Source organism: Harpegnathos saltator, unplaced genomic scaffold (genome assembly GCF_003227715.2).
Source record: "Harpegnathos saltator strain DR-91 unplaced genomic scaffold, Hsal_v8.6 scaffold202, whole genome shotgun sequence".
Taxonomy (NCBI): domain Eukaryota; kingdom Metazoa; phylum Arthropoda; class Insecta; order Hymenoptera; family Formicidae; genus Harpegnathos; species Harpegnathos saltator.
Genome location: NW_020229987.1, coordinates 2397940 through 2423506, shown reverse-complemented (window position 1 = coordinate 2423506; position 25567 = coordinate 2397940). Strand labels below are relative to the sequence as shown.

At 28.8% G+C, this 25567-nt stretch overlaps 4 protein-coding genes across 4 annotated transcripts; all 4 read right to left on the bottom strand.

The window, feature by feature from the left end:
* Positions 1 to 1953: 1953 nt before the first annotated feature.
* LOC105182114 (uncharacterized) lies at positions 1954 to 3863 on the bottom strand. Its single transcript, XM_011139297.3, has 5 exons — positions 3647 to 3863; positions 3284 to 3365; positions 3014 to 3063; positions 2175 to 2292; positions 1954 to 2064 (listed from the first exon to the last, which is right to left on the bottom strand). The coding sequence occupies exons 1-5, from the start codon at positions 3686 to 3688 to the stop codon at positions 1973 to 1975; spliced, it is 384 nt and encodes a 127-aa protein (XP_011137599.1). The 5' UTR covers positions 3689 to 3863; the 3' UTR covers positions 1954 to 1972.
* Positions 3864 to 5952: 2089 nt separating this feature from the next.
* Positions 5953 to 8517, bottom strand: LOC105182113 (uncharacterized). Its single transcript, XM_011139296.3, has 5 exons — positions 8301 to 8517; positions 7833 to 7920; positions 7077 to 7126; positions 6236 to 6356; positions 5953 to 6115 (listed from the first exon to the last, which is right to left on the bottom strand). The coding sequence occupies exons 1-5, from the start codon at positions 8367 to 8369 to the stop codon at positions 6015 to 6017; spliced, it is 429 nt and encodes a 142-aa protein (XP_011137598.1). The 5' UTR covers positions 8370 to 8517; the 3' UTR covers positions 5953 to 6014.
* A 4810-nt stretch (positions 8518 to 13327) lies between these two features.
* On the bottom strand, positions 13328 to 16622 carry LOC105182112 (uncharacterized). Its single transcript, XM_011139295.3, has 5 exons — positions 16492 to 16622; positions 16127 to 16217; positions 15404 to 15453; positions 13666 to 13786; positions 13328 to 13535 (listed from the first exon to the last, which is right to left on the bottom strand). The coding sequence occupies exons 1-5, from the start codon at positions 16531 to 16533 to the stop codon at positions 13444 to 13446; spliced, it is 396 nt and encodes a 131-aa protein (XP_011137597.1). The 5' UTR covers positions 16534 to 16622; the 3' UTR covers positions 13328 to 13443.
* A 5749-nt stretch (positions 16623 to 22371) lies between these two features.
* Positions 22372 to 24783, bottom strand: LOC105182118 (uncharacterized). The gene is made up of 5 exons (XM_011139300.3): positions 24662 to 24783; positions 24055 to 24142; positions 23681 to 23730; positions 22587 to 22707; positions 22372 to 22514 (listed from the first exon to the last, which is right to left on the bottom strand). Exons 1-5 carry the CDS (start codon positions 24701 to 24703, stop codon positions 22426 to 22428), a joined length of 390 nt encoding a protein of 129 aa, XP_011137602.1. The 5' UTR covers positions 24704 to 24783; the 3' UTR covers positions 22372 to 22425.
* Positions 24784 to 25567: the final 784 nt, after the last annotated feature.

Sequence of the window (25567 nt, the reverse complement as noted above, 5' to 3'; positions counted from 1 at the left end):
CCAGTCTGAAATTAAAAATAAATTTATGGCAATAATAACGAAAATAAATTTTTGACGTGAAGACGCTCAAATGTCTTTGTTGTAATAGTTTATCTTCGTCGGAGATATCATATTCAAATATCTCGTCAAAACTTCCTTCTTTATGTACTCGCTATATTCATGTTAAAAATCTGTAAAATATTAAATCAATAATTTAATGCTTACTGTATTATGTAAAAAGATCTTTCGATAATAGATTTCTTTTGATAATAATTTTCTAAACCATAAAGTTGAGGACCTTCTTTAAATCTTTTAATAATAATAATTATATTAATGTGTAACGTTTTAAAATTAACAATGTTATCATATCACCTATCATATATATATATATATATATATATATTCGAATTATTTAATAATTATTTCTCATATTCAGTGACTAAATTTTTAGTGTTGTTTCAGCACGGGATCACTTTAATTGTAATTTGTAAAGCAAAAGAAACATTCTAAACTTTATGTTTGCATTTACATTTATTTATATTATGTATTATGCTATACTTTTTATTTTTGATGAAATCGTTAAACTAGATAAATACAGAAACGATTAACAATCTTTCCACCAATATGTGTTTTTCCTTACTTCTTGAACGTTATACATTCTTTATTTTTCATATGTTTCTTATGTCCCTTACTTCTTATGTTGCTTATGCCTTCTATTCTTATCTTTTCTTACGTTCTTTCTATCTCTGATTTAAATTATTTGTGTATACCGCACTTTTTCTTTCATCACGCGTGTCCCGCGTGTGTTTTGGACACAGTACGAAGTCGTTATAAGATGGTATCGAAAAAAATTATAGAAAAAAAGAGAGAAAGAGAGAGGGGGGGTTAAATTAAACCGTTACTTCGTTGTTTTGCTTTTTCTTGCCTTACTCCATATTTCAAGTATATTAATATTCGGATCTCAAATTATCCGATTGTAATAATCGATAATAGATAATTAGATATTGGATAAATGTGACGCTTAAAATTCCGGTTTATTTGGGTAAAAATTGAAGGATCGGAATTAAAATTTGGATCCGGATGCAGATATAGATTTGTAACGAAAGCGGCCAAACAAATGCGTTCACAGTAATTTAGATTTCTCTCATAATTAGCAATTAATAATTAATTATTTATATTAATGTTATATATTAACCTATAGTCTTTTCAACATTTGCGCTTCTTTTGCTAATTGCGCGTTATATATGTAAGCGGATAATACTTTGTACTAATGCGTATGTAATATAATATCAAAATTTTATTTCTATTTTGAATACATTCCCGATTTCTCGATTAACAATAATAAGAAATGATTAACAATAATAAGAAAATATAGTTATAAAATTATTTATATTAGCTCGTCGAGAATTTTTAGTAACTTTTGATTTATTGAATGATATGAAATCAGAAAGGTGAAAATGCAATGTATAATTCTGTGTAATTAATACGCAATAATTAAAAAACATTCCATATGTTGAAGATGATTGAAAATTTACATGAGATTAATATAAACACACACATATTTTCGAACAAATTTTGTTCAAGTTTCAAGTGTTGTATAAGGTAAATATTCTTCGTGAATAACGATTAATCCTTCCATTTCAATACATCTTTTTAAACGAATATTTAAATTACTCAAATTGTTAATATATAGCTGTTTAAATGTTTTTAAGACTAGTCGAAGATGGAACGGAAGATGGACGAGTCGAAACATATCTTATCACATACTTACCAAATGATTATTTTCCGCTTTGTTTGATATGGATACGTTTAATTTTGTCAAATATTTTTTCTCAAAAAATCATATTTTATTGAATGTTTATTATAAACATACAAATTAACAGAAAAAAGTCAAATGATAAAGTACAGATAAAGTTATACAGAGAATTGATAAAAAAAAGAAATGTAGAGAAAGTATTTTTTATATTGTATGGAATAAAATCTACGATTAGTTTTAATTATTATTTATCAACTGAGGTAGAATCGGTAAACTACACTCCATAATCTTTGACGTTTGGTTAGCTGTGATATTTTCGGTAGATAATTCTGTAATAGAAGAAATCAATAAATGCTACATTTCTTAAGACAAATAAAAGTTGTTTGAACAAATTAACCAAAAATTATTTTTTAAAATATGTTTTATTAAAATTAAATACCATCGTAGCACTTCTTGAAGGACACAAATGCCATCGTCGCTTTGTGTCTTTTAGGAATAACATCCCAAATTAAACTCAAGACTTCATCCAATATAAATAAACCATTCTCGTCAAATATCTACAACAGATAGAACCAATTACTTCGCATGTCTTATACTTATTATATAAAATATTAACATTTTATGTATATATATAGTTCATATATATTTGTACATAATATATATCTATAATTTACTCATCTTCTGTATCTTTTGTTATTGAGCTATTAATATATGCTGCTCATTTTAAAGATAATATTGTCATATTCACTTTGTATTTTACCTACACTCATTTGAGTCTTTTTATAATATATAATAAATTCTCTAATATTACAGTTTCGCGAGATAACTATACCAATATGATATATAAAACATAAGTCACATTTCAAGAATATAGGCCGGCGTCTAAATCCATATTGTATTATTTTTTTGCCCATTTGAGAAGAACATATCGAAACATTTGATTAAAATCGAGAACATTTTAAAAGAGGGATCATCAATCGGTAGAATAATCTTGATATATAATATAACTAGGTTATTAGAAATTTCTGGCCGTTGGAAATTTTTATATATTATTTATTGATTGATCAATGAAACAGAAACTGTAATTTGTAAGCACATGTTGATATGTTAAATGTATTATTAACTCTGTTATTGAAATGTTAAGAGGCAAATATTATACAAAGAGACAAATTTATATGAATATAAAATATTAATAATTTAATTACAGTACATGTTAAAGTTACATTGTGAAGATACATTAGACAAATATATACGTACAAAGTACAAATATATACATACTTTGCTATACTTTTCCAATACGCAAATGAACGTGTCACCATTTAATATATCTGCAACGTAGAAATTGTGAATGTAATAATGTAACAGAGAGTTTTTCGTCTTGTTTGTCGCAAGATTTTACTTTAATTCTACTGCGAACTATTAGCTATTAATGTCAATTATCTTCTAATAGACATTGTATTTACTTGTCTGTCTTGATTTTTATTATTCAGTATCTTGCAATTTATTATGATGTTTCTTTACGTAGATATATAGAATTTTAATACTTACTATTGTTCAATTTCTGATTGCATCTCATGATATTCTGTTGAAACTTTCGTGCACGTTTAGGATCGTAACCATGAACCAATACCTGAATGAATTGATTGCATTAAAACATATATAGTTTAATATAATTTTAACGTAATTTAACAATTGTGATTTAATAATTTAACAATATGATAGAACCACTTGATGTTTATAAATCGGATGGTTTTTTTTTTAAAAGAAATATTTGATTTCGCGATATTATAGCTTGTCACGAAGAAAATCACAAATAGAAGTTTTAAGAAAAGGACATCATTGCATTATTAATAATACTGAGATATAAAATTAATATTTTGAGAAATTAAACTCGCATTATTCGCAACTTACCATAATAACCAATATAAACACGAAATTTGACAAAATCTTCATTCTCGATCTTTTCAGTATATCCGTAAGTATACATATAAGTGAAGAATTTGGCGAAATGGATTTTAATGGTTGACTCTTGCGTTAAAAGTGAGCTACATATTTATAGCTAATACATAGTCACGCAGGCGCATAAATCTTTGTCTTGATTCGCGATATACGTTGGTAAAAAATAATGCTGAAGGAACTAAGATAAAACGTATAGATATAGGAGACCAATGGAAATTATTTGCGAATATGTGTGCGTATTTGTTTTTCATTCAAATTAGTATCTAATACAATATAAATTAATATCTACAATGAGACTGTAATGAAATTAAAAAGTAAAGCGTAAGAATATATCTTGGTAATTTAGTAATTTAGCAATTTATCTTGGCTATTTTTATTAATGATAAATAATCATCTTTAAAATAAAAAGTTTAAGCCGACTAAAATCTAACATTTATTAAATAGTCAAGTTGCTAAGGTTGCTTTTACTCGCAATCTATCTTATAATAATTGTAATCTTCGTAACGCACTCAAGCTCTTAAAGAGATTTCCCACGATAAAAGCCTTCTCCACTAATTTATGTTTTATCGTCATCTATAATAATTAAGATGAAATATAAACAACAGATAATTGTCTATCTTATTCAAATTGATTATCAGATGTTGTCTTTAATTAAATGAGCTTTGTATCTGTAACATGATCAAAATTTCCCACAAAGTTATAATCATTTATACAGCTAAGACTTTATTCTTATTAATCTCCAATAAGATAAAAAGTTAAAAGGTCTCTTCCCTCAATTAGCAATTAATAATTAATTATTTATTAGACAAGTGCAAAAATTTTGATGGGTTTTGTAATAAAAATAATGTATGTGAACTGAGTGATTTTATTAAAGCTGATATATTTATTTTATAAAATAATCGCCGTTGTTTTTTATTAGCTTTATATTAAATATTGTATTATACATTTACAAACAAATAAATAACTGCCATAAAATAAAAATGGTCAGTCACAACATTATTGATAAACCGATTAAAATTTTTGCATCCACGCATTATAATGATATTATATATTAATCTCTTATTTTAACATTGTTATTTTTATTTTAATATCCGTATACTTCTTTTGCTAATTTCATATTACACAATTTTATGTGGAATTTCTGTTTTAAACGCGTCCCCGATTTGTTAATTGATTAATTAATAGTCATGAGAATCAAATAATTAGAAAATTGCAGCTAATCTTAAATAATTTTTAGTAAATATAAATCTATGTATAGAATGTAGTATAGATCTAGATATATAATGCATTTATTGCGATAAAATATCTGTGAAACAGAGTGATCAGCACGTTATACAGGGTGTCTCAGAACTTTGGAATACGGGCTCCGTAGGGATATAGAGCTAAGTGAGAAGAACAGAAAAGTCCTCTGCCATAATGTGAAAATCGTAATAGCTTTTTAATTATAACAGTGCAAAGTTTGGCATTTTCCATTCCCAACGTGGCCTATAGACGCTCCGCGGCAAGATGTGTGTGTAGGGGCTGAGCGATAACGCGGCTTGCGCTAACCGTCGGACGGTGTCAAAGCGCCAAGACGTCATCGCGACAATTAGCGCGAGACGCGTTATCGCTCAGCCTCTACGCACACAGCTTGCCGCGGAGCATCTACAGAGTGGTTGATTATAAGTGGTTGATTATAAGGTTATAAGTTGCCAACCCGAAATGTGAAGGTAGATTGGGTTAAGATAAACATAAAAGTCCTATACCGTTTTGCGAGATTCGCAATAATTATCGAATTATTAATGACAGAAATCTGAGGAGTGGGAGCGTGCTGACATAGATGATTGGAGAAGCGTTGCAGCTGCTTAGGTCGCAGCGCGGCCCAGTTGATCCAGAAACTATTGCCGGTGCGCAGCGAGAGGAAAGACAATGCGCTGCTATTCGTTGTTTTATCTCGCCGGACCTACGTCTCGTCGCACGCCGCCAAGTAATTTTGTGAGATGATTCAGAGGCAAACAAATACTATAAACACGAGACTGTTCAAACGATTGTTTTTTTATTTCATTTGATAAATACATTTATTTTTATCAATAATTTCTTTCACATTTTATTAAATTACTGTTATGGACATATAAATCAACAAAGAAAATTGAGCATGACATGAAAATTAAATGTACAAAACTTATACAAAACGTGTACAAAATGTTATACAGAAAATCTATAGAAAAAAACGTCAAGATTGAGGAAGAAATCTTATATTGTTATACAATATTATATTACAATGTTATATATTGAAATACAATCTTATATTATTATATGAAGCAAAATTTGCAAGTTGCTTTTAATCTATGTTTCGAAAGTATTGAGACATATCCGAATCCAACAAGGTGCACTTGATAATCTTTATTGTCTGTACATCTGGCATATCAAAGTTAAAATATTCTGCAACAGAAGAAATCAATAAACGCGCGCAACAATAATTTTTTAAAATAAATAAAAATTGTTTTTAATAAATATTTTTTAAATTTCTTTCTTTAATTATATTTTATTAAAGTTAAATACCAGTCGTGTAGCAAGCCTTGAAAATATCATATACTTTTAACGCATCATCTGCTTTAGGTATAATATCCCAAATGAAATTTAAACCTTTATTTAATACCACCCGACCATCTTTGTCAAATGCCTGTAACATATAAAATTCATTACTTTTCATATTTTATAAATGTTATGTAAAGTGTTAACTTTATATGTTGTTTACTAATTGTACGCTCCATAAGATTAATCCTGCCATACACATTTTATCTAAAAATCTTTGTAATTCTTTTTTTGCAATGTATGATAAACTTTTCAACAACATTATGTCGTTAAACAACTATGCTAATACAATTTGTGAAACATAAATAATTGTTTCACGACATTAATGTATGTCGCGTATAATATCTTATAATATCTTATATCTTCTTTTTGTTCATTTATAAAGAGTACATTGAGACATTCGATTAAAATCAAGGATATTTTGGATTAAAATCCAAAACATTTGAAAGCATTCAAGATAAACAATAGAATCATTTTAATATGCAATATAAATAGATTACTAGAAATATTTAGCCACTCGAAATTTTTGTTTATTACTCATTGATTATATGACTAAAGAGACATGAGCCATATTTCAAAGGAAAGTATTAAAAACTTTACTGACGCGATTTCAATATATTATTTGACATTATTAATTGGGTATTATATTCTGGATACGTTAAATTATTAATCAATCACTAATAATTTTACGTTAACGAATAACGAAAAAGTACGAATGTAAAATACTAATAACTTAATTATTGTTTACGTTAAAGATGTATAAACTGTATTAGATATGTAAAAATATCTTAGACACAAATATACGTACATGGCGATCCTTTTTCAACGCGCAGTAAAATATATCAGGACGAAAAGAAACTGCAATTCAAAAATGATGGATGTAACAGTAGAAAATTTTTCTTTCTGAATATAACATATAAATATAGCGAAAAACTATTGAGCAATTATCAAACGACCATAGAAGATTACTAACAATAATGTGCTTGACAAAATGAAGAGGCAATATGAATCTGAATTTATTATATATCTTCTAGGACTATACAAATATGAAATAATTATTATAACACGACAGTAATTTTATTTTTATATGTTTATTTCAAAATTTTGCAAACATTCCCATCCAGAATCGCGTGAGAACTAGATATAATTTATTTCAATATAAATATATTACTAAATTTCTTGACGGAGAATATTGTTGAATAATACATTTAACAGACAATACATTTAACAAAGAAAGCAGTTTGTAATCACACTATCCACATTTCGTTATACGAAATCCTTTCGCTTTCTTAAAACACTGGTTCTTTGAACGATAGAATTCCGTTGCCAATTTATTAACAAATAGTAACAAGCAATAGGAAGAGAACTCGTGTGTCTATTACCACGTTTCTTACAAGTATTTGTGTCGGGTTTATGTTATTGTCCTGTCGCATATTAGATTTTAACACTTGGTGTTGTTTCTAACATATATTGTATTTATTTGTCTGCTTTGATTTTTATTATTCATTATCTTACAATTGATTATGATGTATTCCTTTAAATTAGCAGAATTTTAATACTTAACCTTCCGTCTTGCCAAACTGAGTGCTGCATCCTGTCAAATAGTAATAGAACCTTTGTGCGCGTCTGTAATCGTAACTGTGAATCATCCTCTGAAAAGATTGATCGTAATAAAGCATATCATATATGTTTTATCTTAGCTTAAAAATCGTGTGTAATCGAACTCTTCATTGTTTATCAATGGAATGGATTTTTTAGAAATTAATAAATAATGATAAATTATTAAATATTCCTTCCATCACGCAGTATATGTTTTCACAGAGAAAATAAATACGAATATTTAATAAAAGAATATAATCGCAACATTATTTAAATAAGAATTCAGTTTTTGTTGTTTTGCGAATTCAAATATAAACTTATAAATATACACCATTTATATTATTATCAATATGCAAAGAAGTAATATTAATAATATGCCAAAATATAAAACTACGTAGTATTTAGTTTGCAAAAATATTTTCGCCTTATTTACCGTAACGACCAGCACAAACAGAATAATCGACAAAGTTTTCATCCTCGATTTTTCTTTTTTTCGGTACATTTAAGGAGATAACGAATTTTTAGTGAGATGGATCTTAACACGATTAATCTGTTTATCGAAAGTGAGTTGCCTATTTATAGGTAATTCAACATCACGCAGGCGCATCAATTTTTGTTTTGATACAGAATTTACGTTGGTAAAAGGTAATGCCGAGATTATGGAAAAACAAGGATGAGACGTGTAAATAAAGGATATTCCAATAGAAATTATTTGTAAAAGTCTATACATTACATTTACATTAATATTGTGTCCGAGCCATAAGGCAGCGTCCGTTGTCCGCGAGCCTTAGGCATCTGATGCTGATTTTGACAACTAAACGAAGATTGTCTGGACGACGGAAAATCGATAAGAAGAAAACAACAACAGCTGACAGAGAGTTTCTGGCAAGCTGTCATCGAGGACAGATATAAGAATTGTAGATCAGAGAATTAGTCCTATAAAAAGCTTAAGCGAGCTGTGCTGTGAATAGTAAAGCTTTATATTTGTTACGCGAGTGTTTTCATTTACCTGAGTGCAAGCGCGAGTGCGAGAGTGAGCGCAACAATATTTATAAAATATAAATTATTTATTAGAATTCCTATGTGCAGATTATAATGTAATTAGAAATTTAAACAGAAGAAGAATAAATGTACATATAACTTAGTAATTTAGTAATTTAGCAATTTATTTTAATTGTTATTTCTTATGATGTGATGAAGTAAAAAACATAAAAGTTGCAGGTAAAGATATCTTATCATACATTTTATTAATATAATTATTTTTCGTCTTGTTCAATTGGAATATGTTCAGTCTCATTGAATGTTCTTTAGAAAATAATATTTTTTTATTAAAGTATTTTCATGAATATATATAATTCAGTATAAAAAATTTAAATGGTGCATGGAAAAGATTATGAAACAAATATAAAGAAAACATTTCGTATACTGCATGAATCAAAGTTTCCAAATAATTTTTATTCCGGATTTTCGAACTGGTACATAATTGACAAACTGTATTGAGCAATTTGTCATATCTGTTCGTTGGGAGTATATTCGCTTTCAGTTACTGTAATTAAAAGAAAAGTTGATAGTTTTAAAACAATATATTTTAAGACAAAGGAATCATTTTTTAGAACATATTTGCATTTAATTTTTAGTTATCTTTTAACAGAAATGAATACTCGTATCGTAGCATTCCATGAATTCTTGCTTCGCTAATTCTAATTTATATATATATATATATTGTATATATATATATATATATTGTATATATATATATATATTGTATATATATATATATATATTGTATATATATATATATATATGTCAAAGATATATATATATATATCAAAGATAACATCTTCAATAAATCTTAATGTTTTATTCTCTGTGAACCGGCCATCATCGTCAAATACCTGCAACAGATAAAATCGATTGCTTTGCATACTTCGTTATATTCTGCAAAATGATAGCTATATATGTATAATTGATCGATGTTATTATTGAGTTATTAGTAAAAAAAGAACGATTAAAACGGAACATTATAATTGTCTTTGTTTCTATAATAGCACGATTATGGCGCATTGCATGTCAGACAATTCTTAATAATTATGATTTATTTTCAATGAGTAATCTTGCCAATCTGTGATTAAATACCACTCTATTTTTTATTTTTACGTGAAAAATCTGGAATTAAATTTAAACTTAACAAATCATTATTTATAATAATTGTAAGTGTTTATTTGTTTATTGTATGAAATAACACTTAATAATTAATTTTACTATTTAGTTTTGCAAATGAATACGTATATATAAAATGAATTTCTACGCTGTTATTTATTTAATAATGCTGCGTTCCGATATTCATCGTCAATACTATCTATAGTTTTATCCATAATTCGTGTTATGTACGTTATAGATGCTATTATAAGTAATATATACTTATACATATATAGCAAATACATATAAGCAAAGTGGAAAAAGATACATAGGACAGAAAAATATGAAACACGACATGATATTTCATCTTACTGTCAGGACAAAATTAATTAAAATTTGATTTTCAAAATTGATTTAAATAATTTTCTTTTACTCTTTTTGCCGACTTTTTTTCAGTAATGATAATATAAATTATGAGTAATGGCTGGAGCAACAAAATCGAGAATAGAGCAACAAATTAGCAACAAAATCGTAGTTTAAAAATATGTGTTCGTTTTTCATTTTTTATTTTTTTTTTCGAGGGGCTGTGTTAACTTTAATGTTAAGCTAGCACAGCCCCTGTTTTCTTGGAAATGGCTGGAGCAACAAAATCGGGAATAGAGCAACAAATTAGCAACAAAAGAGCACTAAATTTCTGTGCTCCCATGCGATTGTGCTGAAAGGGCTGTGCCAGCTTAATAGACGTAACTATTTTCCAGAATTCTTCAAATTGGGCTTTAAAACTTTTTATAGTATTACGTAAAGTTTGAATTAATAATTTTACATTCCCAAAGTTAAGTTGGTTCTTTTGAATAACGATATTTACCGCATCTAAATGACTAAAAATTTTCTGTAAAATGGATATCATAAAAAAATCAAAAGATTCCATATTTTTTAAAAAACCACTTGCTTTCGCAGCTGCGTCAGATGTATCGGATGAGGAATAATCACTGAAAAAATCTTTCAAAGTATTGTAATTTTCATAAATTGAATGTATAGATGCGTATCGTACTGTCCAGCGAGTAGGACAAAATGATCTTAAATTTCCCTTCTTATCTAAGTTTTCTTCTTTTATACCTGCACATAAAACATAACAATACAAAAAATAACATAACAATACAAAAAATAAGTAGTATATAGTTATCGTATTAAAATAAAAAAACGAAAATAAAGAATAAAGGTTTTTCTGTCTGTTATAGTATGTACCTTTAAAAATTGCTAGCCTTTTGGGTGAATCTTTTATGAAATTTATTAAATCTTTTATAATATTTAACGTGTCTCGACATTCTGTTTTGGACTTGACTGAATCTCGAACAACTAAATTCAAATTATGTGCCGTGCAGTGAACGAAAAAAGCCTTTTCTTCAATTTCCAAAATTCTGGCTTGCACTCCATTGAAAATACCAGACATATTCGCTGCACCGTCATAGCATTGTCCACGAATATTAGAAGTCGACAAATCGAATCGATGTAAAATATCAAGAATTATATCCGTCAAAATCTTTGATGTCGTACTGTCAGTATTATAAAATCCAAGAAACACTTCTTCTATTTCTATAGAATCATTTACAAATCTAAAATGCAAAGAATTAGTAACATTAAATTAGTAGACCTAAAATATCGATCGTTATATGTCATGAACATAGTATTAAATAGATGTAATCTTAGTGAATCCAAGTTTAAATTATTATACCGTAAAAGCTATGAATCTCAGCATAAAAATAATTTTTTTTATTTCAATTTTGTTAAAACTGATTTTTTGCCTGCTGTGATCAAATTTTCTATCAATAAATATTTTTATGAGTTCATAGTTCAATATTTAGAATAAAGTACATTATTTTTAAATAAATAAATTTTATTTTAAATAGATAAAAATTCATACCTGACACAAAAACTGAATTGTTCTTTAGTAGTGATATCGCTCGTCTCGTCCGCAATAATAGAAAAATAAATCGCGTTTTTCACATTTTGAACTAGTTTGCGTAAAACAGAATGACTCATTATGTTCAAAATTTCATTCTGAATTTCGTGAGACATCCATTTATATGAATCTTGGCTCAACCATTTCTGCAATTCTACTGAATCTTTGGATCTTAGATTTAATAAATTATTAAAGTTACTCTTTTCATCGGTATGGCCTCGAATTGGAATACCTTGGACGCCAAGGTAACGTAATGATGATATTATTTTTAACAAACAGGATCGATTTTCCCTTATTTGTCGTAATTTTTCGCTTGAAATACTTGCTGCTACGTTGACATTCGTTTTTAGACTGACAAATTTCAGTACAGCTTCTTTATGACATGCTGACATTTCATGGATTCGAAATTTTTCAATAGCTTTTTTCCAATTCGTAAATCCAGCCTCGATAAATATATTTTCTATTTTTGAGGAAAATGTCAAAATACCTTTTTCGTACACAGTCTTACACACATTACATAAAGCTACCTTCTTTTTCGAATCGTATATCAACCACGTAAATTTTTCAATCCAAGACGGCAAAAAATGACGTGTAGACTTAATATTACATAACCCTATGCTTTTCGATATAGTAGGCTGACTGTCGGCGGATTTGTTGGATTCACTAATATTTTGAGATTTCTCGGTACTGACAGACTTACGCAAGACGAATTTATCCATTTTACATAAATTGGGATAAAACCACTTAAAAGAAAATCACTTTGACAAAAGACAGATTACTAAGTTCACGTCTCTGTACAAGATGTCGTAATATAAATACTGCAATGCGACATAGTCAAGTGAGCATCATTTATCACCTAAACTGTCCGAAAAAAATTGAAAAATGCCACTCTAACTCAGAACGCGCAGCAGTCCTGCCATCCAGTCTATCCGTGAGACGAGCGCTTGGCTATCTACGGCGCGCCGAGCGAAAAAAGATGTCATGCCGTCCTTCTTTCTCTCACTCAACCTTGTACGCTGGGAAATTGAGCCCGCGCATTGACAAGCAATAACAGCTCAATTCTGAATAGAGTAAGGCATGCGTAATATTTTTTTCATTTGTATTATTTGGTTGTTAAATAACCAGTAAAGAGGGTAATAATAAAATTATTGGGGGGGCGTCGCCCCTCCAATAAAATTATTGGGGAGGCCAAAAGTGCTCTGCCCCCCCTAAGTCGGCGCCTATGCCTACAAGTAAAAGTCTAGCGGATGGAGATCCGGGAAACATAGAGGCAACGAAAGGTCTATCTCTTTCTAGGTTCTGAGTTTCTTTGAGTATTTTTCAGGTCAATCTCATTTTATTTAATCGTCAATATAAACATATTCAATTTAATAGAAAATAAACCAAACACCAAGTATGATTATAGGCAATATTTCAAAAAGAAAAAAAATTGTTTCATAATACAGTATGGAAGAAAATTTGAAATTCGCTTCTTTGTTTATTTTAGTTTGTCAAAGAAAGAGAAAATCGACAGAGAGCACTTGGTAATTTCCTTCGTCTGATCCATGCCGGTGGTTTTCTTTTCAATTTCTGCAATTAAAACAAAATTACTTAATTATAATAAGAAAACAAAATTTCAGAAAAATTATTAAAATGTTTGTGTAAAATAGAATTTGGAATTATAAAAAGTTCTCTGCAAGACAACAATAAAATCAATTACCCTTATTGTAGCAGTTAGTAAAAGTTTTCTTCGCCTTATTCAATGAATTTTGATCAGAAATAGCATCTTCCAATCCCTGCATCGCTGCTTCAAATTTATATTCGCCATTCTCGTTAAATATCTGTATTTGACAGCGATTTATTACTATATCAATTACTCGTAAGGAGTATTGCTGTATATAAAATGTAAGATAATTCACTAAAGCTGATATATGTTACGTATATTTTATTTTAATGGGATATTAGCTCATATATGATGACATATCTTTGAAAATATAAAGTATATGAAAAATATTTTATATAAAAATTTTAAGATATTTTATTCCTTTTATAACAGTGTATTGGCGTTTTCGAAAATGTCGGTCTTTTTTAGAATTTGTTCTAATTTACTTTAATTCTCACCCGTTACTTTTTTCGGAAGAAAATACTAAAAAATTGAGTTTTTACATTTAATTGTTCGAATTTACTCTTAAATGGAGATATATAAACCTAAATTTAAATATATATACCCACATTTGAGAGTATATTTGAACAGTTGAGTGTAAACACTTTCTCAATATTTGAGTGCTTTTTCTGTAAGGGATCTTTGTAATCTTTTTTCTAAATTTCTTTCTAACTTAAAAATTTTTAAGAACAAAAATTAAAGAGCCGAATTCATACATGTAGAATAATATATTTCTACGATTCAATTTCTGGGAAAACTGAATAATAACATCGTACTATTGACGTCGCGCTGTAAGTAAGTATTGCGTTATTTATTTTTACTATATTCAATAATTGCCTCTAATACATATTCTCATATACTACAAAATAAAAACGGATTACTTTTAATGTACTATATAACTATACTATATATAAATATACTATAAAACATACTACATATATATTTATATTTAAATTATGTAGCATTAAGTTTTATTATTGAAAAATTATATAACTGCGTTCATTACGTTGGATATAGACAATATATAATATTTCTAACAATTGACGGAATGGTGTCGATCTACAGTTTGATTGTTATAAATACTAAGCATGTTTTTCGAATATAATATAAATCTATAATATAAATCTGGAATCGAGCAAAGTCAATTTTTAAAGAATTATTATTATAAATCAACCAACATTTTAAGGATAATTTTTATAAAAATATATTATACGTTTCTCGAGAAAAATATAAATAATTTCAGCACTATTGCGCAATTTAGTTAATATATCTCACTGTAGCACTTAAATATCAATAGTTAATAAAATGAGTTTCAGTAACAAGTACAGGACAGTAGCTGTCCTTATTTTAAAGACACATCTTAGCTAAGACATTGTCTTAACATATTCTAGTTCTTATTGCTAAACTTTTTCTTATGCGTGTATTTGCATCTATATCCAATGTTCAATACCTATGTCTATACCCAATGTTCAATATAAACGTCAACATCACGTATTTATTTTCATTTGCGAAACATATCTAAATTTATTTATATAAATATACTACAACTGTTTTCGAAGTTCAGAGTGTATATTCTACATACATTAACCAGATTAACTATTAACAGATTTGCCTGAATGTGCAATGTAATGAGATAATTGGAATTTTTTAATATTACGGATAAATCAGTAATAGAATGCAATAATTGCTCTACGTTAATGTTAAAGAATGAAAATGTAATTTTATGAAGACCTGGTAACTTAATTATATTATGTGTTACGTTTACTTAGCATACTTTAAATACAGTTATACATACCTTACCATCATTTTCTATAGCGCATATCACCGTTTCGAGACTTAGTCGATCTATAAAGCATAAATTGCAAAAGAAATATTTCAATTGTGACATTCTGAATTTTGTTTGGATTTTATAACTAATACGATTCAAATAACTACAACAACGTTGTTTTCTCAGTCGCAATCGAGGAATTCTTGAGAATAGTTTCCAGACAGATACGGAAGATTGTTCAGAATACAGAAAAATAAGCGCTTTTTTGATGAAAGGTAGTAATATCACGAATCTAAAATTAGTTTTCTTTTGAACTAGGCTATAACAATAGTAATTTTGTTCTTCGTATTTTATATTATATTATACAAAGTGTCCAGGATCTTTTGAAAACGAAAAATTATGAAGATTAATCAGATCAAACTGAGAAGAAGGGTCATGTGCCATCTATCCGCAATAGATATTGAACATTGAACTCTATATCTTGAACCTGTCACTAGGCACAACCTGTCACATTATTATAGATTATGTCATTCTGAACAAAAAAGTCCTTTATCATTTTACAAATAAATATGCAAATTTTCAAGTTATCAATTAAAAGAGCCTTTAGATGTGGTTATTTTCAAATATTAATAACTCAACGACTATTGCGATTTTTGAAAAATGGTACATGACTTTTCTTTTCAGTTTGATCTGACTAATCTTCACAATTTTTCGTTTCCAAAAGATCCAGGACACCCTGTATATACTTACCGCCCTGTAACCTGGTTGGGCTCTTTTCGCACTTCGATAGATTACGGAGGAATTTTTCTGATCGCTCTTCATTGTAACCATAAACTACCGTCTAAAAATATTGATAATATAATTATAAATATATCCGCAATATACAACAGTTATTTTGTATTAACTGAATAATCGAATACTATCGCGGTATTTGTCAATGCATAACACAACTGAACTTTTTGTTTGTAAAATTTTTGTAAACTTTTGGTTTGTAGTAAATATCGAAATTTATATGCAGTTTGAATACAGAACGCGTGTAATGAGATGTGAGTTAAATATACGCTATTAAAAATACTTCTTGAAATCAAAATGTTTACTTGCTTATTGATACTTACCATAACTGCCAATACACTAATGATAATCACTATAGTCTTCATTTTTAACCCTTCTAATACGTTCAACGTTCAACGGAGTATATTATCGCATGAAGAAGTTTAGTTGTAGACTGCGTAACATTGTGGCTGCTGCTGCGAATTTATAGAGTGATATGCTTTGCATATGATTACTTTTTATGAAACGTTTGACTTATAATTTCTATAATGCTTTGTATATGATTTGCTATCATTATTACTTTTTATGAAACATTTGATTTATGATTTCCACTTAAAACTGATGTTGCAAAACGACGTCAAAACGACAAAAAATAAAACTTAAGCGGATTATATAATTATTTTTTTAGTTTTAAAGCGATATATTTTGTATATGAAGTGTTGTATCTTTCATTTTTTAACACGTGACTGTTTAATATGCCCATTAAACAAATGTACTCTACTACGACGTATGGATGTTGTAGTCAAAAAACTTGACCAGTTGCTAGTTTCTGACTATCACGATGTATTAGGGGCTTGCATGTATTCTGATCATTTTTTCACTTTAAAAAGGCATTTATTGAAAAAAATCGGTATAATATATTTCAATCAAAATATTTTCCATCATTTTCTACAACTTTTTCCCATCTTTCTGGCAACATGGCGATACCGTGTTGAAAGAACGATGTTGGTTCGGAAGCGATCCAATCATCGATCCATTTTCGCACTTCTTCAGCATTTCGAAACCGTGTGCCAGCCAAGCCATGCTGCATCGATCTGAACAAGTGATAATCAGAAGGCGCTATGTCTGGTGAGTACGCTGGGTGAGGCAGAACTTTCCATTCGAGCTGCAACAGTGTATCCTTCACAACTGTTGTAACCTGAGGTCTAGCGTTGTCATGCAAGAGGATGACTTTGCGTCTGTTACTCGCTATTGCTGGTCTCTTTTGCAACAATACGTCGTTCAATTTGTTCAATTGACGTCGGTAGACATCTGCAGTAACAGTTTCATTCGGTTTTAGCAGCTCGTAATACACTACACCGTGCTGATCCCACCATACGCACAGCAAGACTTTATGGCCACGAATATTTCTCTTTGGTGTCGATGTGGATGGCTCTTCTGGACTAACCCATGACTTTTTGCGTTTGGGATTGTTGTAGTAGATCCACTTTTCATCGCCAGTAACAATACGCCACAGAAAACTCTTCTTTTTTTGCCTGGCAAGCAATGAAACTGCGATGTTGAAACGGTTCGAAATGGCATTTTCAGTCAATTCGTATGGTATCCATTTTCCCTCCTTTTGGATCTTTTCCATCGCATGTAAACGTCTGGAAACAGTTGATTCATCAACTGCTAAGCTGTCTGAAAGTTCTTTGAGAGTTTGAGCTGAGTTTTCGTCCAATAAGTCTTGCAATTCGTTGTCTTCGAACTTTTTTGGTCCTTCAGGCCGTTCTTTGTCATTGACATTAAAATCACCACTTTTAAACCGTTGAAACCAAAACCGACAATTGGGATATGACGGAGCAGCATCACCATAAATTTTAAAAAGTGTTTGATGGGCTTCGGCAGCAGATTTCTTCAAATCAAACAACAAAAGTAATGAATGTCGAAAATGCAATTTTGAGCGTTCCATGATTAGCGTCTGTATACACTGAATAACTCAATAATACTAAATGGTAAACTGTTATTTTATGTAGAGAAATGTGAAAACCATCGAATTTAACAGTTAGGTTAGGTTGTTTTACATTGATACTTCGCATTTTCACCAATATATGGCGCTGATCAAAATACATGCAAGCACCTAATAATATATCATATACAGGATGTCCGGAATGTGATCATTAATATTTTGTGTACTGGTAGAACTCGTTAAAACAATTAAGAAAGTCCTGTGCCATTTTACAATTTTTTTAATATTTATTCCGTAATTAATTAAAATGTGTAAACGAATGAGCGCACGAGAAAGCGACAGGACGAGCTCTGTGTATAAGAAGATGGCTTACCTCGCGCGGCGAGAGATAACCGTAAGCGACAAGAGGCGTGCGCGCGCGACGAGGAGCGAGCAAGCGAGCACGAACGACGAGCAAGCGAGCGCAAGCGACAAGAGGCGGCCGCCCAGCGCTCTTTACGCGCTCATTGACTCACATGTTTCAATTAATAACTCGATAACTATTACCAATTTGACATTATGGTACATGACTTTTCTTCTCGGCTACACTCAATCTACCAGTACACAAAATATTAATGATCACATTCCGGACACCCTGTAAAATGTTTAATATCTATTCTAATAATACAACGTTAGTGCCGAGGAAAATCGTATTGGATTGATGAATAAATATACTATACTATTTTCAGATTCAATAATAATTCAATAACAAACTAAAAACACAATTTTTTTAAATGTAATATAAGTAATAGGTAAAATATATGAGTAATTGAAAGAAGTTCCTTTCAATATCTTTCAATATCAATTTTTATGATAACAATTCGTGAAATTTACATATACTTCACAAGTAGGAATAAAAAATAAAGTAATTTTGTATGAAAATATGTGTGTCAATACTTACAATAAATTTTTTAGGTTTTTATTTATACAACATATCGAAAATGTTAGATATTTTAAGATCTAAAAATTCAATAATCACAAATCAGCAGAATAATCTTAATATGCAACGTAATTGGGTTATAAAAATGTTTAAACCACACTGATTATTAATTTATTATATATTGATTATTTAAAGAAATAGAAATGGTACATTAAATCATAATCTGTCCCTTTGATAATTTTACGTTAATGGAAACGTATATGGTGTGTGAAACATTATATTAATTAATCCATGTTAAGGTTATTCTGACAATTGACATAAATATAAAAAGATATATCTTGCCATTCCTTCCTGATATGCATCCAATAACATCGATACAGGACTTATCTTTAACGCACAAATTATAGATATAATAACTGAGTTGTGAGAATTCATATTCTGTTCGGCTGATGTAATTAACGGGAATTAATCAATAGCAACATTGACATTACCTTTATTAGAAACGAGAAATACTTGACGGTGGTTTCCAAACACACACAAAATATCGTTAATAATATAGAATAATGAGTATTTTCATACAATACTAAAAATGAAGACCTTTTGATATTATATAAACTACATTTTTCGATTATTTAATTACGGAATTATCATTACAATTATTTTATTTTCATTTTGTTATATTTCTTTAGGCATTTTAATTATTATACTCACTCTATGACTCGTTACATTTCGAAAAGTTCTGATTGAACTTCTGGATCTGCTTAAATAAAGTACGATTATAAATTACAATCTCTAAGGATTTATCCCAAACAAATATATAAAAATTTTGTTTTTATTTAATAATTAATTGCTATTAAAAGCGAAACTAGAAAAAGAAATTCAGGCTTTATATTTTCGTTGCGTAAGGAATGTTGAAAGCGAAATGTTTTTTCTCGAACTGTTTCTTCTGAAGAATATAAATGTTTTTATTTAAGTATCATTAATATACAGTCGAAAAGGAGAAAAGTCTGGCTTAAAATTAGCTGATTAGTATTAGCTGAATTTTTGGATATCCCATAATTTTTTGTTAATATTTTCTACTTTAATAAATAAACAAAACTATATTAAGCCTCTCATTACATCCAAATGAATTATTAAATTTAGTAAATAACTGAAGGAATTAAATAAATAAACTTTAATGACATATCTTATTTTTTATTACATTTAATTCTACTAATAAGTAGATATACCGTAATTTTCACTTATAAAACGACAGAAATTGAACATATGAACAGTTAATGTATACGTTGTCATATATGCTACGTCGTTTTAATTCGGAAAACTATTTGGGAGCAATAATATTTTCTTCGGATGATTATTTCCTTAGGATATAGAATTCAGTATTATTAAATGGTTTTTTAATTTAAACACATTTTTTAAAATTAGTTTAATAGAATTCAATAAAGAAACGATATATAATTAAATTAGTAATTTTAAATTAGCTTAATATAATTTAGTAAAGAAACAATGTATATAAAGCTACATTGAAAACTCTCGATAAAAAATATGAAGAACATATTTTATATAACATAAAGATATAAAACTTACCTTTTTAAACAAAAAGTAAAGAAAGGCGCTAAGTACACGCACAACACGTATTGTGTTATTTTTAGAAATCTCAAACTCAAATTATTTTTTTTTTTAAGATATATATGTATGTAACAAGTTTTTAAAACTTATAACTATAATAAACTCTACAAAACACACTGTTCTACTGTATAAAAAAAGTGATATATTAAAACAGTAACGCCAACTGAAAAACCTGACATATATATATATATATGATTATAGTATATTTAATTCTTTACTCAACATAAGGGACAATGTTTGTGCTTTTAGTACTGTGCATCGTACCACACCTGAGTGTGTACTTTTAGGCAATGTAATTAATTATTTCCGTTATACAAGTAATAAGTTTATAGAAGTAAAACTTATACCTCTAACAACAAATTAATTATACGATGCAATAAAAAATATTTAATGCAAAAAATCTTGGCGCGGCTGCACCAAAAACTAATTTTGTTATGATAGTAATGTTTAATATTTTTGACTCTTTAGTTTAATTATATAATATTATTTTCTTATTAAAACTTGTTTTGAAACATCTATGCATAACATATGTACGTACATACGATAACATTGTATGTACGTAACGATATAAATACTCTGAAATGAGACACTTTTTGTCAAATATTAGTACTTTGCGGCAAGATACGCCGATGAGTATTTACGAAGAAAAATTGAAAGATAATTTATTGAATATTATACAGCAAAGTGTGTAGAAGATACCGTATTTATTGCGGAGTAAGAGACATACCTGGATATTAATAAATATTTAAAATTTTAATGCCTCTATATACGTATATGTATGTAATATGTCAATAACTCATATGCATACCTTCAAATTCATGCCTACCTTCTTCATCTGTTATATAACACACTTAAAAATAATGTGATGTGGAATATATGTTATAAATAAAAAAATGTTCGGCGGCCCGTGTTTGTGTTAATAGTTTCTGAATTACTTTATTTTGTTGTATTAATTAAAATGCGTTCAAAAGATAGATAAATATATGTCACCATAGCACCAGTTTGCGTAGCGATATAACGATTAAGCGCTCACGCATGTTATTGACCTTGCTTATGGTACCACTTACACTTATGAAATTGCAATGTCCGTTTAATTTAAATATAAAACATTATATATGGATAGATTCAGAATGAAAAATACTAACTTTTACTTTCATATAATGAATTGATAAATAAATTAATTAAGCCTGATATGGTCATTTTGTTAATTGTTGAAAATATTTTTTTATTTTAACCAAGCATATTTTATTTTTTATGAAAAACTGTGCAACTTTTGTTTAAAAGGTTTTTTTCTATCTGCAATAGTTATCGAAATAGCATAAAGGGGATAAAACTTTGAGGGATAGTTTCACCCATTAAACCTGCGCTGTTGCCGATAAAAAATATACGGGTCTTTTATTTTTGGCTATTTTATAAATATGCCAAATTTCGTCGAAATCGGAGACACACACTTCGCGGATGTTCCTTGTTAGTATCTTTTTCTCGCAAAATTGACAAGTAACACATTGGAGAAAGAAACCTTCAAGTCAGTATTAACTGAATTTTGTCATTTAATAGAGAAACAAGTCGATGAAGTCGATAAACTTTATTCGCCGACCGGTTTACTATGATCTGTACTTACGAAATGCGTTTTAATATATTATAGAATTTACGAGGGAATTTATGTATATAGAAAACTTCCGAAAAAAATATATAAATGTATAATATATTCAGAATGTTATATATATATATATATATATACTAATATTTATCAAATATATTTGTAAAGAATCTTTACTTTTATTATGAGTCTTCGATGGAAGATGCAGCTGACAAACCACACATGATAATTTTCATTGTCTGGTCATTGCCAGTGGCTCCGCTTTGAACAACTGCGATTTAAAAAAAGTTAATAGTTGATAGCTATAAAAGATATTTTCCAAGAAGAAAATAAAATCCATTACCATCATCGTAACACTTGGTCAATATTAATCGTGCCAGATTCAACATGTTCGGGTCGGAAATTAAGTCGTCTAATTTCTGCAAAGCTAATTCCTTTATATATTCGCCATTCTCATTCAAAATCTGGAATTCCCCAAAATCGGACCGATTATTTCATGTCTTTCAACTTTATATATTACGTATTGGACAAATTATACAATCAGTAGAAAGAAGGTTATATGAAATACTCTTATCGCGATAAATTTTAAAACGCATTTAGAAATAGAAGTTTTTCAATAATTCTCGGAATATAAATTTTTTGTTTGAACACTCACATTTTGAAATTGATTGAGATTAAAGTATTAAAATCTGTCTTTTATTAACTGTTCACTAAAAAAGAGTCATGAGATATTTTGTTTGTGCATTTTTTAATAATCATTCTGCTATTGAATACTAAATAAATGAATACTTCTATTGAATACTGAAGATCAAAGCATAAAAAAAGAATAATATTTTCTTCTAGATGACATTTTAAAGTCATCTAAAAAAAATCTAAATAAAGGTATTTTACACGCATCTTTAAAATGTTATTTAAAAATTCGTACTCCTTGAGACATCTGCATTAATTGTGATCAATATATTATAAATATCTTTTTAAAAAGTAATATTCAATATTTGTGGCAATAAATATAGCAATAAATTTGGTAACAGATCAAAGAAAGGAGGGCGAGAGAGAGAGAGAGAGAGAGAGAGAGAGAGAGAGAGGGAGAGAGAGAGAGAGAGAGAGGGAGAGAGAGAGGGAGAGAGAGAGGCAGAGAAAGAGAGGGAGAGAGAGAGGGAGAGAGAGAGGCAGAGAGAGAGGGAGAGAGAGAGGGAGAGAGAGGGAGAGTGAGAGGGAGAGAGAGAGTGAGAGGGAGATGGAGAGTGAGAGGGAGAGGGAGAGGGAGAGGGAGAGGGAGAGGGAGAGGGAGAGGGAGAGGGAGAGGGAGAGGGAGAGGGAGAGGGAGAGGGAGAGGGAGAGGGAGAGGGAGAGGGAGAGGGAGAGGGAGAGGGAGAGGGAGAGAGAGAGAGAGACAGAGAGTATGTATTGAATATATAAATATAAATGTATACTTACTTTGTCATCCTTTAACATCGCACATTTAATTGCTTGGAAATGGAATCGAACTGTAACGTATAAATTACAGATACCATAACGCAAGGAGAAATTTTGCAATTTATTTATGTATTAGCGGAAGTTTTTGTTACAGTATCATCGTCGCTCTACCGATAAAAAGCTCACGGAAGCTTTAAAGACTTTTAAAAATTTTTAAGACGCGATTGTCACTAATACAATGAACGTATTCTCGATCAAAAAGGAAAGAAAAACTCTAACTGATTTTTCTTTCATTGTTCAATTATGAAAACGTTCTAATAAAGAAAATATTAAATTATCTCTTCTTACCACATTATCTTTTTTCTCTTCCGGATTTTATAAATGTTATCACTCACCAGATAACTCGCTCGATTCCTCTTTACATTCCATGAAATCTTGTCTGAATTTTTCTAACTGTTCAATGTCGAAACTGTAAACCATCCCCTGAAAGAATTTAACATCCAAATGTATAAAATTATTTAGTTCGAGTTTATTAATCGAATACAGTAGGAGCTTCGATTGATTTTTGACTCGAGTGAATGTTTTACTTGTAGGAAGCATCAAATTTCATTGAATTATTACCTTACGTTTACAACAAATAATTAGGAAATGGCATATTACAATTTAATTATTAATTCAAATTTTGTAGTTTCAAATGTTTTTAAGTGTGGACCTAAACTATTTTATTACTACCTAAATCCAGAATTAAAAAATTATTGTTATTTATAGAAAAGATATGGCATTAAACAATGTTTTTAAAACATACTTAAGTATTTAATTAATTTTTATAGAACATTGTCTTCACACATGGTTTAGAAACATAATAATTTAGAAAATGCATGTAATAAAATGAAAATTAAAAGCACTTATTTAAATAAAAAAATAATAATATCAATAATAACATGGAAATATGTCTTTAGTATTTCGTAAATTCTCAATAAACTTTGATTGTTCAAAATTTACCATAACGGCCAATACACACACGATAAACACCAAAGTTTTCATTCTGTATCCTCCAAGTATGTTAAAATAAAATGTCTAATGCACTGTCAAAGACTTCTTGTAACAAACTATTGCATCGAAGCTGCAGCCATATATTTATAGGTAATTTATAGGTAATTTACAAGTAATTTAGAGGTAATTTATAGATAATTTGTAGGCAATTTATAAGTAATTTATAGGTAATCTATAAGTAATTTACAGAGATGCCAATACGCTATATTATTCTTGATTTATTTGATATGTCAAATTTTAATTATTAAAGATCAAAAGCAAAAATCAACATTGAAATTGCGGGAGGTAGAGTGAAACAATAAACAATTTTCAATTTTCTAACAAGAATATGAAGCGTCTTTTTTCGAACATACTTCTTACATACTTTCGAACTCCCTACTCAAAGTTATGCATAAAAATCACGTTACAAATAAAACAATAAAGAGAACAATAATTACAGCTTACGGTAAATGTGGTATAATAAATAATAAATTTAAATCAGTAGTAACAAATGTAAAATCGAGTTTTGGATAATGTATTATATAGTGTTATTCAAGGCTATACATATATTTAATATATTTATTACACATTTCTGATACATTACAAATCTTGAAACAAGTTTCTCTTACGCTTAGTTAATTTTTATAAAACATTGTCTTCACAAGCTCTGTAACAATTACTATCGCGAATTCATATTAAAGTAATAACTCGTATGTATAACTTTCATATTCATCCTATTTTGTCGTCCTCTACAACTGATTCTTATATCATCTTTGCCAGTCACCAGAGACTTATTATGTTATCTTGAATGCTAAACACTGAGCAGGAAACACATTATAGCGTTTTACATACATAATTTTCTTTCAGGAAACTTGA

What these genes read in the sequence shown, in the direction of transcription:
- LOC105182114 (XM_011139297.3), bottom strand. Translation starts at nt 3,688, where the DNA reads ATGAAGATTTTGTCAAATTTCGTGTTTATATTGGTTATTATG. An exon ending in TATTGGAAAAGTATAGCAAA is followed by an intron (nt 2,293 to 3,013) that starts GTATGTATATAT and finishes TATCTGTTGTAG; the next exon opens with ATATTTGACGAGAATGGTTT. An exon ending in CTTCAAGAAGTGCTACGATG is followed by an intron (nt 2,065 to 2,174) that starts GTATTTAATTTT and finishes CTTCTATTACAG; the next exon opens with AATTATCTACCGAAAATATC.
- LOC105182113 (XM_011139296.3), bottom strand. Translation starts at nt 8,369, where the DNA reads ATGTACCGAAAAAAAGAAAAATCGAGGATGAAAACTTTGTCGATTATT. An exon ending in TGTTTGTGCTGGTCGTTACG is followed by an intron (nt 7,921 to 8,300) that starts GTAAATAAGGCG and finishes CAATCTTTTCAG; the next exon opens with AGGATGATTCACAGTTACGA. An exon ending in TCAGTTTGGCAAGACGGAAG is followed by an intron (nt 7,127 to 7,832) that starts GTTAAGTATTAA and finishes TTTGAATTGCAG; the next exon opens with TTTCTTTTCGTCCTGATATA.
- LOC105182112 (XM_011139295.3), bottom strand. Translation starts at nt 16,533, where the DNA reads ATGAAGACTATAGTGATTATCATTAGTGTATTGGCAGTTATG. An exon ending in CCCAACCAGGTTACAGGGCG is followed by an intron (nt 15,454 to 16,126) that starts GTAAGTATATAC and finishes TATGCTTTATAG; the next exon opens with ATCGACTAAGTCTCGAAACG. An exon ending in TACTAACTGCTACAATAAGG is followed by an intron (nt 13,536 to 13,665) that starts GTAATTGATTTT and finishes TTTTAATTGCAG; the next exon opens with AAATTGAAAAGAAAACCACC.
- LOC105182118 (XM_011139300.3), bottom strand. Translation starts at nt 24,703, where the DNA reads ATGAAAACTTTGGTGTTTATCGTGTGTGTATTGGCCGTTATG. An exon ending in TGTGTGTATTGGCCGTTATG is followed by an intron (nt 24,143 to 24,661) that starts GTAAATTTTGAA and finishes AAATTCTTTCAG; the next exon opens with GGGATGGTTTACAGTTTCGA. An exon ending in GACCAAGTGTTACGATGATG is followed by an intron (nt 22,515 to 22,586) that starts GTAATGGATTTT and finishes TTTAAATCGCAG; the next exon opens with TTGTTCAAAGCGGAGCCACT.